Source organism: Oculina patagonica, chromosome 9, assembly GCF_052425735.1.
Source record: "Oculina patagonica isolate OP01 chromosome 9, crgOcupat, whole genome shotgun sequence".
Classification (NCBI taxonomy): domain Eukaryota; kingdom Metazoa; phylum Cnidaria; class Anthozoa; order Scleractinia; family Oculinidae; genus Oculina; species Oculina patagonica.
The window spans coordinates 20945647-20958058 of NC_135766.1; the positions used below are offsets into that span (position 1 = coordinate 20945647).

The following is a 12412-nucleotide window of genomic DNA, read 5'->3' on the forward strand; positions in this document are numbered from 1 at the left end:
AATCTACATCAGGTAATGAACGTTTATTCGTTTGTCTCACGATAGAATCGCTTTAAGATGTTGATCGCGACGTTTCGACTGCAATACTGCTAGTCTTCATCAGGCGATGAGGTCGATTGTTTACGCGTCGCTATTTATGCACGTTGGTTCGCTGTGATTGGTGCATTTCGATCCTCATTATTATTCCGACTAAGAGATGGTGTTCCCTCATAGGTCCGCTTTGTAGTTGAACGGCTGTTATGCTTTCTGATCGTAGGTATCCATGCTTCAGGAATTTCAATTCCGCTATCTCTATTGATGTTATTAGAATGAAGTCTTATTTGGATAGCCTCTTTGACCCTGCGTGTGTATCGGTGAGGGTCACGATCGATAAACTTGACTTGATTCCATAAAGGAATATGCCCCGTTTCGTTTGCGTGCTCCGAAACTGCGGAGTTTTGTGTATGAGCAAGCCTTATGTCTCTGTCGTGTTCTTTTATCCTGTCTTGCATCGCTCTCCCTGTTTCCCCTATATATACTTTGCCGCATTCACATGGAATTTTGTATACAACACCTTCTTGTTTGCCTGGTTCTAGGGCGTCTTTCGGTCGTACTAAGTAAGACCGAAGAGTTGTGTCAGATTGCAGTCGAAACGTCGCGATCAACATCTCAAAGCGATTCTATCGTGAGACAAACGAATAAACGTTCATTACCCATCTTACACCATGCACGATGAACAATATTCACATCTTTAATGACACAGAATCTACATCATTTTGTGAGAATTATTTTTCTGAAATCTGGAGCATGATTTGGAAATTCTGGGCATAATTTTTGCATAAAAATTGGCAAAATTTAGGGCACTGCTAATAGCATAATAGGCCATCTTTTACGAGCACAATCCGCCAATGCCTACGCCAGAGTCCGTTCTTGGTGCTGTCCAAAAAGAAAGCGGGCTCAGGGAAGGAGATTGCATATCTATCAAGATATTGGGAAACTTAATTAAAAGAGGAAGACAAATTTTAAGCACTTTGGAAGTTAAATTTGCTTTTTATTACAGTGTTTATACTTAAAAATCTAATATCTAGTCAGCACAAAAGTAGAAATGGCGCCAGTTGTTTACCGCTCGGTTTTTGGGCGTTTCTCGACCCAGGCCTTGATCCCGGGAACGTCGAGCACGCGCTTATAATGATCCGTCAACTTTGGATATTTGCTGAGTTGCATAGGAACGTCTGTTTTACCTTGCACCAGAACGCTGTTGAAGAAGTCGAAGAACGCGATGTCGGCATAGGTCAGCTGAAGAAAATAGGAAAATAGCCGTGGGATAAGCAAAATGAGATTAACAAAACTTAATTCTTTCCAAGCAAAATTAGGTCGTTTCAGATCGATTGCTTTTGGTCCATAAATCAGATTTATGTAGAGGAAAGCATATATGGAAGGAAATTGTCCTTTTAAATTACCGTATTTATTCGATTAAGCGCCCACCTTGAATAAGCGCCCACCCTGTAGGCAGGAAAAGTTAATAAGCGCCCAGCCTCGAATAAGCGCCCACCCCACCCCCCTAAAATGAGGGCATAAGAGGAAAGTTTGACTATTGTTTTAGTTAACGTTAAGATTAAAATTGACTAAGTACTACTAAGAGACTATCGCGAAGACCGTTTTTTTTTTAGCTTTTTTTACTGAAACTTTCAATGAACATTAAAAATTCAGCTTTCGTACAACTTCGCGTTTAGTTATTATACATTGTTTTCTTGCAAAATAAACGTACTACTTGCTAAAAATAGTGAAAATTTAATAAGCGCCCAGTCTCGAATAAGCGCCCACCTCGAATAAGCGCCCACCCTCAAGGTCCAAAAATTTAATAAGCGCCCAGGGCGCTTAATCGAATAAATACGGTAAGTGCTCGTAACTCCAAGGAGCTAAATATTCACACTCACATTGGGGGCATCATTACTCATTCCTTCATTACTTGTTAACGGCATTATAAGCAGTCTGGCAAAGTTCCCCAACCAGTGTTGTAAAATTATCCCTGAAAATACCCAAGGGAAGTGTCTTAAAGTTAAAATTAAGGGGGTTTGTAACGGGTTATACCGTTGCTATGGTTACTGCTATAGAATATTGGTAGTACTGGTGCTCCGCTCATTAAACTGTCCATCAGTGAACTCAAGGTCAATAGTGCAACAACACTCTGTCATTTTCAATTGGTTGTATCGCACAATTTCATTTCTTACCTTGTCACCCAGAAAGAAAGGGCCTTTTAGGAGAGCGTCGAATTTTTCAAGGCGCGCCGGGATTGTCGTTTCATGGAACTCCTTCTTCAGTTCCTCCTGTAAAACGGACAAGAAAAATAATTATAATAAACACACACACACACACCGGTCCTCGTTACACTGTACGGTTCCAGACCCCGGTTATAATGAGTCAAACGATACGCAATGCAACGGTTTTCCTCGATAAACAACAACAAAAACTCATAGTTTATTGAAGGGAAATGGTTATGAAGCCCAGCAAATATCTAAAGAGCAAACAAAGAGGCCAAGATTTATTCAATTTATGTTGGAAGGTCAACGACCATGCACATCATTTGTTTTGCACTCATACACTATGTATGAATTACGTAAGCGCAATGTTTCTATTTGTTAGTTGCATGAACACACGTAACCACCTATTATATTTTGTCAGGTTTTGTGCAGGGTCAACCCCCAAAATAGCGAACAATAACATACAACAAAGAACTTTGCCTGGCTTTCTCACCATTTCCCTCTATTTTATTAACTGTAAGCTACAACGCTTTGTCAACAAGTGCCTCAGAAAGATCCTCAAGATTTACTGGCCAAAAAAGATCAATAACAAAGAACTTTGGAGCAGGACAGGACAAGAGCATATACCAACTGAGATAGCAAGAAGGAAATGGGCTTGGATCGGCCACACACTAAGAAAACCAGGCACTGACACCACCAAGCAGGTCTTAAAGTGGAACCGCAGGGGAAAAGAAAGGTGGGAAGACCTGCTAAGACCTGGAGAAGATCAACTGAGGAGGAGTTAAAGAAAGCTAACATCAGCTGGAACGCAGCAGAGAAGGCGGCAGCAAATAGAGTTCGGTGGCGAAGCATGTTGACGCCCTTTGCTCCACCAGGAGCCTAAAGGAATAAGTCAAGTTATTAACTGTGAACAACTAAAACAACCTAGTACCTTTTTAGCCTGATCCTTTTCAAAATGGATCTTGATGTTACTACTAAAGAGATCATTCACAGTGTCACTTATCATATCAGCCACTGCTTCATCAAAAGGGTCAGCTGGACATAACCCTGTAAACGGTAGAGAGGTAAAGTACAACGGGAAGTTTTATGCAGCAAGGCTCGCACTTGGAAAGGCACGCGCAAGTGGCAAAGCCGCGAGGAACGTGTCGGCGAGAAGCAAGAAGAGCGAGTCTGGGGCGGATCGTTGTCGCGGCTTTGCCGTACGGTTTAAGAGTCCTAAGGGACGGGCCATTATTTTCTTGGAGAGGGGGAGGGATTTTCCTCTGTAAACATTTTTTTTTAGTTTATGCACCTCTGCAAACATTCCTATTTTTCGAAATGCAAACTTTATTTGATTTTGTTATACGCATCTTTTTTGCAAACAATTTATTTTGTCTTTCTAGGCTCTGCAAACAATTTTTTCAATATTTTCCATGCCCCCTCCCCCCTCCAAAAAATAATATTCCGTCTCTAAAAGTAACTCTGCTCGCAGGTTAGCACTTAAAGGGACTGTGTCACAGCTACGTTTGTTCTTGTTTTTAAAAGTTTAGCCAAAACCTCGCTGTGAAACATAATTTTTATTGTGAAATAACTTCTATGGATCTATTTGAAAAGAAACATAGCTTGGTTACAAACAAATATTTCTACCTGGAGTTAACTAACAAACAAATGAAATGATAACTTTTTAAAGTGTTTAGCCTAACAGTCTTTCAAAAACCCATATCGCAATCCATTTTAATCTACATGAATTATCTCGATTATTGTCTTTTTTTGTATTTGTTGTGTTATTGAAATGTTCCTACCCTGTTTTGAGTAGTTATTTTAAAATATATATCTCATTCAATCTCAGGTGGCCATTTTTGTATGTCTAAACTTAGCTAAATTCCATGTACAGGTTTAAGAGATAAAAAAAAAAAAATAGTGTCACTTCTTGAATTCATATAATACCTGCTTGTTTACATATGTACTTCATAATTGCTCCAGACTGGCTAAGCGCTTTTCCTTCAGGTGTCACAATAAATGGTATTTGACCGAAAGGAGACCTGCCAGCTGAAACAACAAAATGGTATTATTACTGTACATTGTATAGACTTTCTCTATTCTAACTGGTTACAATTGAAAGCAATTGGCTAATTCATGCTAACATCGTATTTTGATGTCATATCTACACTGAGATAATATATAGAAATATGAAGCCAAAACTAACGTCACTTCTAGATCTTGAGATAATTTATATAAAGTACATATAATAGCATCGTGCAAATGCCTCCTTTTCCCGCCTTGCTAGGCTTGTTTTTAGATCTACTGAATAGTGTAAAAGAATGAAACTACTGATACTATTTGAAGAAAAAATATACAAGCAAACAAAAAAAGTAATAAACAATAAGGACGCGAAAAACACAAAACGAACGAGGACAGCTCTGTTACGACAATATTCTCCAGTATACCAGCGAGCATAAAAGGGGTTTATATTATACTATTGTTAGCGGCTACTATTTTAGCGATTTTAGCGAGTTGGACAAAAATCGCTTCGGCAATTTAGTGCACGCTAAAATTTGTCTCCGTCAAATTTAATACTCGTTAAATTCAAGTACTGTACCCTCCCCCTCCACCTCTCACCCGAAAAAATCGACTTGAAAAATTATTTTTAAAATAGGCGCCGGTAATTTTGTGCAATGCACTTTCTGGCAATGCAAATGTTCGTTCAATTTCAAGTGAGTTTGTTCTTTTACTGAACATTTATTTCCATCTTAGCTATATGTTTATTTCCATCTAAAAGTCGCTTAATCTTGCTCTGTAAACATCTCTAAAATTAGTAGCCGCTAAAAATAGTAACGTTAAGGAAGTTAAGAAACGCCGAGCGAAAAAATGGCGAGGCAGCCTCCCTCCCCTAATTTTTTTTTTTTTCGCTCGCCGTTCTTGGCGCCGCTTCCCAACTAACCGAACGCCTGGAACAGGCTATACTGCTTTATAAAATCGGGCGACGAATATCAAATTGGACGGGGTATATTCTCTGATACCCGTCGTCCGATTTGATATTCCGTGATGTGTTTTGTCCAATAAGCGCCCGCGAAAATAAGTCGGTGTGCGTGACCTCGCGTGACTGTCTCCATATAATCGTGTCAGGAGACTGAGAGACTTGACCTTGGTATGACAGATGATTCCTTGGTAAGGTGATTACTATGCAGACTTTGAAAATGTCACGAGACGAATACAATGGATATCAAATTGTGTTTAAATTAGATGTCTTGCGAAACAAAAGTTATCGAGGAGTTTTATGCAAACACGACAAAGAAGCATAAAACAAAATCCATTCAAAGTCGACAAAAAAATAAAATATTCTCCTTCGTGGTCACTCTCTCTTGATACGCATTTTCAAGGAAAAGATATGTAAAAAGACTTAAAATTAAATCGCACATGCAGACGTCCTCGTTGTTGTTGCCGGCGTGGTATAATTAAACGCACTAATGTCTGTTTCAAAACGTAGCTACGCCGACAATAACGAAATTAACTAATAATAATAATAATAATCATTTGTATAGCGCCCTTTCCATACGTTCGGGCGTTGTTGACGAGGGCATTGTGATTATATCACAAGCCGCTAGCGATTAAAATACAAGAGTGTCGAATGGTAAATTAGAGATTTTGCGAGACGGCGTGACTGATATCTCTTCTGCGAGCCTGAGATCTTTTTAGCCCAGCAAAAGGAATCAACACTCCGAGAATGCGGTTCAGGAAAGTTTTAGACGACGCGCGAGATCCCTGAAATTTGGATATCTAGTTCTGCGAGACGCGCATGTTTTGAACCATTCACCACCCCTACCTAAGAGAACAGCGTTTGGCATAGGAAAAACCAACTGCTTGCAGAGCGAGGATGCCCCGTGTATCAGAGCTTGTCTACTTACATGCTTTCTCTTTCCATTCATCGTTACCCAAACGAACATCTTCGAATTCTATATTCGCAGCGGCAAAGGAAAGACGCAGAATTTCTGCCCTGCCGCGAATGTTAACGTAGTAACACTTGTAGCCAGACATTCTCTGCTGCAGTTTTCTCGTTATGCACCGAATTCGATCACACCTCAAAAGATGTTAAAGCTGACCGAAGAAAGACTCAGCATCACTCCCAGGGAAAGGGGGGGGGGGGGGCATACCCAGGATTGTTTTGGGTGGGTATGTGCCGCTCGGGTGTACAAAGTAGCAACCCCGTTTTAGAAATAGATTTTATTCAAAATGATACCCCGTTCTAGAAACAGGTCATTTTTTACGCTCTGTTTAGATTGCCAATTTTTTTTTCTAGGAATCATTGGCTCTAAAATGGACTGACCTGTTCTAGATCTAAAGCCCAAAAGAGCACGACTCCGTTGAGCGGCACATATCTGCATAGGTATTTCTTGGGGGGGGGGGGGGGTGTCAATTAGCGTGGAAAATAAATTTATCCCCTGTGTCAAGGCAGAGACCTCACTCGCCAAGTACTGTAATCCCATATGGCAACTCCTTAATAACTGTTTGTTTCACTATTATTTCGAAGGGTTACCCCATGGATAAATTGGCCGGGGAACCAAAACACTGAAGAGAACAAGACAGATAGGTAAAAACATGCCGGGAAAAAGTTTACTTCCGAAACAGTGCTCTTGGGATACCAATCTACTATTCAATCTCGTCGCTAGAGCCCGCTTTTCGTTTGGTCAGCGCCCAGAACGTGGGCACTGGCCAAGTCCGATTTTTCTTAGCATGCGCAGCGTTCTCGATTGTCAGCCAATTTGGTTTGAGCAAAATATTCTCTGATTCTGCGCAACCACCGGTAATCCACAAATCACGGACTTTCAAATCGGACTTCGCCAGAGTCCGTTCTTGGTGCTGACCAAAATGGAAGCCTTTCCTGGGGACGAGATTGCATATCTATCAAGATATTGGAGAAGTATGTTAAAAAACTCAAGATAGATACTTTAACACTTCAAAAGTTTGCTTTTTATTTCAGTGTTTACACTTTAAACTCTAACATCTATTTAGTCATCCGGAACCCATGACCGAAAGTAGACGGTGAAACCAGTTGTTTAAAAGTCGGTTTTTGGGCGCTTCTCGACCCAGGCCTTGATTCCAGGAACGTCAAGTACGCGCTTGTAATGTTCCGCCAACTTTGGATATTTGCTGAGGTGCTCAGGAACTTCTGGTTTACCTTGCCCCAGGAAGCCGTTGTTTATTTCGAAGAACGCGATGTCAGCATAGGTCATCTGAAGAAAATAAGAATATACAGCCGTCTGATAAGCAAATAAAATCAACGATTGCAAACTGTGGATTATCACAAAAGTTTTCCAGACTGACATCAGAGGAAAGTTTGCGTTTTGCGTGATTGTGGTTTTTGTTTTAAATTGCAAAAATTTGATGCTGGAAAAAAAGGAAGTAGCTCCTTTGAACAAACAAAAGTCGTTAAAATTATGTGTCGCCAAATATTTCTTTTCGAAAATCGCGAAATTAAATGCCGCGAAAATTTCGTGAAGCAAAGTAGTATTTAAAAAACCCGGACGGAGAATGTGAAATACCATCAAGCAAAACATTGCCGCTAACATGTACAAGGAAAAGTGAAGACTAGAACTAAAGGTCAGTTGCATCTCTACCGCGCCCCTTCTCAGTCTTCTCACTCTTGTCTGTCTCTCATCGCTTCAGGTTGATGACGATGTTGTTGTTGTTGTTGTTGTTGTTGTTGTTGTTATTGTTGTTTTCAGTTTAAGTCGCTATTTCATAGAATGTAATATAGACTGTCCCACCTCTTTTTTTTTTTTTTTTTTGGGGCGCGCGGTAGGGGATGCCGGAGGGGGGGGGGGGGGGGGATAATGGTAATAGGACTGAGTGGAGTTTAATTCGGTCTGTAATCTGTACGAGAGATTAACAAAATCGGACGACCGCGAAGCGGGAGTCAGTTTTGTCTACTTTTGAATACGCTTACAGACAAAATTGGACGACGCAAAGCCCTGTTACCAATTAATCAATCATAACTAGAAAAAAAAAAGAATAAGACTAAGAAATTTATACTTCCCAGTACCAGTAGCTATCCCTTACGTTCAGACCCCAGTTCATCCGGTAATGGTGCCTCATTAATTTACTAAAATATAAATTGCAAATATGAGGTGTGCCTCCGGCTTGCCGCAGCATCCAATAAAAATCCTGCCGAATTCCCTAAAGAAACTCTCTCTAAAAAAAAATGCCAGCTGGTATGTGGGAAGATTTTCTCAGAATTTTGGTTGTACTTGTACCCCGCTCATTAGACCGTCGATCAGTGAGGCCCCATTAGGGGTTTTAGGGATACGAGATATTTGGGGAAAAAATATAGGGATACGGGATATTTCAGAGAAAAATTATAGGGATACGGGATATTAAGAAAAGATATTTGGGTTTTACATGAAATTTTCGCGACATTTATTTCGCGAATTCGCGATCTAAAAAAATCGCGAAATTAAGTGACGCGAACAATAAGCGTCGCGAACATAACATGACGCGAATGTTAAGTGACTCGCATATGTCAGTAATCAATGTAAATGGATGTTGTCGTCAATTGACTAACTTGTAGACATTGTGAGAACTGCTCTGTTGTTGCTAATGCCGAGATTATGTCCCCCCTGCGTTTGTGTTAATTTTGACGTTATTGTTCCTTCGATGAAGTCGTTTTATATAATTCAAAGGCATGTCAAAGTAATGTAAATTATGCCACTCAAAAACGCGAAATTAAAGTGATTCAAAATACAAAATTTTCGCAAAAGCGCGAAATTTAAGTGTCGCGAAATATGTGCACCTCAAAATCGCGAAATTAACGTGTCGCGAAAATTTCATGTAATAAGGTACGAGATATTTGGGGAAAAAATATAGGGATACGGGATATTTCAGGGAAAAATTATAGGGATACGGGATATTAAGAAAAGATATTGTGGGATATCGAACTAATGGGAATTAGTGGGAATTAATGGGATACGGGATATTTAGTCCAAAAATTAATGGAATACGGATACTCGCCCCCCCCCCCCCCCCCGCCTCCCCCTAATGGGGCCTCATCAGTGAATGTCAACAGTGCAACAATATGCTGTCGGTGTCAATTGGTTGCATCCAATATCATTTCTTACCTTTTCACCCAAAAAGAAAGGACCTTTAAGAAGAGCGTCGAATTTCCCAAGGCGTGCCGGGAGCGTGGTTTCAAAGTATTCCTTCTTTAGTTCCTCCTGTAAAACGGACAAGAAACTTACACTGTCGGTTCCACGAACCCCGGCTATAATGAGTCACACGATACTTGTTGCAACAGTCTTCCCCGCAAAACAACGACAACAACCCACCTTTTTAGTCACATCCTTTTCAAAATAGATCTTAAGTTTACCATTAAAGAGATCAGTAACACCATTAGTTATCATATCAGCCCCTCTTCCTCAAAAGTATCATCTGGGAAAAACCCTGTAAACGAAGTGCAACGACAAATTTTATTGCAAGCGAAAACTTGAAGATCATCTGCGCCAGCGGAAAATGTTAAATCAAGCACTAATTAGCCTGCGAACAGGCAGGTTTAAGAGACAGAAATAACTGTGTCACTGATTAAATTCATATAGCACCTCCTTTTCTGCATATGTACTTCATAATTGCCCCAGACTGGCCAAGCACTTTTCCTTCAGGAGTCACAATGAATGGTATTTGACCAAGAGGAGGCCTGCCAGCTGAAACAACAAAGTGGTATTATTAATAAAGCAAACTGCTAATTCACGCTAAAATCGCATTTTGACGTTATATTAGTACAGACAATAGGATTATACGTGCAGAACTGACGTTATTAATTTCCAGAGTTATTAGAGTATTACCTTTCGCGCGCCCTTTGTAGGGGTTGAACCCAGGCGCAAGAAGAGAGAGTCTAAGGCCCAGGGCAAACGTCGAACTTCACATGAGACGAACGTAATGCAAATTAGTAAAAGATATTGTTTTTGGTCATTTGCATTAGATGCGATTCATGTGAAGTTCACCGTTTGGCCGGGGCCTAAGATAGCTTGCATGCGCATGCTCAGACTCTCTCCATGCTCTCCTCCTGGCCTCTCTCTTCTCCCGCCTGAGCGCACGGAAGAGAGAGTTCAGGGACTTGACTAAAACGACCCGGAATTTGCCGCAGCTAATAATTTTTTTAGCGCGAATTGTATGTTGAGTTGAACCGACAATGGCTCGCCAAAGTTGAACACACCGCACTGATACTACACTGTACCGCACTTATTCGATTAAACACCGCGGCGGTTACACTCTTTCTATTTTATAAGAACCGTTTTTATAACGCTGAGGCTGAGATTTGCCCCCAAATTTAAGAAAATGCATGGGCTAAATTAAGAACATCCTCAGGCTCAGCCAAATTTTACGCGTTCTTATACAATTATATAAAAGAAGAGTGTATTAAATTTTTCGTAATTCGAGTGCGGCGTTTATTCGAGGACGTAATGGAATAAATACCCCGGCGGTATTCAACGCAAATAGTTCTGCAAAGGTGATGGCAAAACAAAGTTTTTCAAATCTTCAGTGTATCGTTGTCATGTAAGTTGTTTACAAACTTGTCTTTTTTTTTTTTTTTTAGCGCGAAACTGCGGGGGGGGGGGGGGATATGCCGATCCCCCCCCTCTCGCAGTTTCGCGCTATTTTTACCCGCATTTTCGCGTTTCCCTCGCCCCACTAATTAACTGCCCCTGGGTCTCCGAGGGTGGCTTAATCTCATCCAATAATTGTCACTTCATCCAGTGATCCAGAGTCATGCGTGCCTTTTAGACCGACTCCATATAATTGTGTTACTTGACCTGGGTATGACAGATGCATGATGATTCCCCCTGTTACGACACACATAGAATGGAACTTAAATAGTGTATAAATTAAGACGTCTTGCGAAACATTAATTTAGCAACCACGGCGGCGACGCGGAGAACAAAGACAAAAAATTGAAACATTCCCTTTTATGGTTACTTTCTCTTGTTACGCATTTTCAAGGCAAAGTAATGTACAGAGATTTAAACTGCACGTGCAGAAATGTTGTACTGCTCATAAACTCGCGTTGTTGTTGCCGGCCTGGTTCGCTTCAACTCCATAATGTCTATTTCAGGACGTAGCTGCATCGACAATAACGAAATTAACTGAGGAGGGGTTTGGAAATAAATCACGATCGGTAGCGAGTCAAATCTCCAGCAGTGCTCGTGACTGAAACATGTATATTTATTATTTTTGTTTTCTTTTCCTACTAGAACAAATATTTATTTTGCTACATTTCAAGACTTCGCTTTAAGAATGCCTACCTTGCAAGTAGTTGCTTTCTCCTACGCTGAACTCTGTTCTTGTAGCTTAACGTTCGGCGTAGGAGAAAACTCAGGTGCTCGCCGGGTTAGGATGCCCCGTGTGTCAGAGCTTGTCTACTTACATGCTTTTTCCTTGGCCCATTCCTCGTCATCCAAACGGATATCTTCGAATTCTATATTCGCAGCGGCAAACGAAAGACGGCAAATTTCTCCTCTACCACGACCGTTAGCGTAGTAACACTTGTAGCCGGCCATTCTCTGCTGTAGGGAGTTTCCCTTTCCGTGCAAAGTCGAACGCACCTCCAAAGCTAACTAAAGCCGGCCAAAGAAGCGTCACTTGTCGGGTAGCCTCTAACAAATGTTCTTTGGGCTCGTCACGCAACAAACGTCACGGGCAACAAAAGTATTGACGAATTGTGTGGTCCTGTTAAATATGGCCACGGCAATTGCAAGTATAAATATAAACCTATCTCAGATGATCCCACACTTGTGGTATCATCTGTGCCATGTCAAGAGTGATCAAACTAGCGAACTAGTGAGCCTTTGGGGCGGCAATGGCACACCCTAGTTAGAGTGCTTGAAAAGGAACTTATGAAGGAGCGTATTTATATCACTAGTCTCTACGTTACCAGATCACGGTATTTTAGGTACTGATTCTATTTACTTTCGTCAATTATAAGCTCTAAGCTTCAAGTTATATCAGAGCAACGCCCGGAGGAACGCATAACCCCTTTACGACCCTGCGATTTTTTAGCATGTGCAGTGTTCTCATCACCGATGGTCAGCCAATCAGCTTTGACCGGAACTTTTTTCGTTCCTTTTTTTAACTTTGATTCTGCACACAACGACCGGAAATTCGTGAATCGCGTTTCGTGAATCGGCCGGAGGCCGCATTCATGGTGC

The 12412-nt window shown here is 41.0% G+C and overlaps 1 protein-coding gene and 1 pseudogene across 2 annotated transcripts; both read right to left on the reverse strand.

Moving 5' to 3' along the window:
- Positions 1-988: 988 nt before the first annotated feature.
- On the reverse strand, positions 989-6332 carry LOC144666444 (hematopoietic prostaglandin D synthase-like). Its single transcript, XM_078527882.1, has 5 exons — positions 6125-6332; positions 4167-4268; positions 3172-3287; positions 2211-2306; positions 989-1275 (listed from the first exon to the last, which is right to left on the reverse strand). Exons 1-5 carry the CDS (start codon positions 6252-6254, stop codon positions 1099-1101), a joined length of 621 nt encoding a protein of 206 aa, XP_078384008.1. The 5' UTR covers positions 6255-6332; the 3' UTR covers positions 989-1098.
- A 907-nt stretch (positions 6333-7239) lies between these two features.
- LOC144666476 (glutathione S-transferase 1-like) lies at positions 7240-11804 on the reverse strand (annotated as a pseudogene). The gene is made up of 5 exons (XR_013573191.1): positions 11632-11804; positions 9809-9910; positions 9539-9653; positions 9332-9427; positions 7240-7450 (listed from the first exon to the last, which is right to left on the reverse strand). The product of XR_013573191.1 is annotated as a glutathione S-transferase 1-like (transcript).
- Positions 11805-12412: the final 608 nt, after the last annotated feature.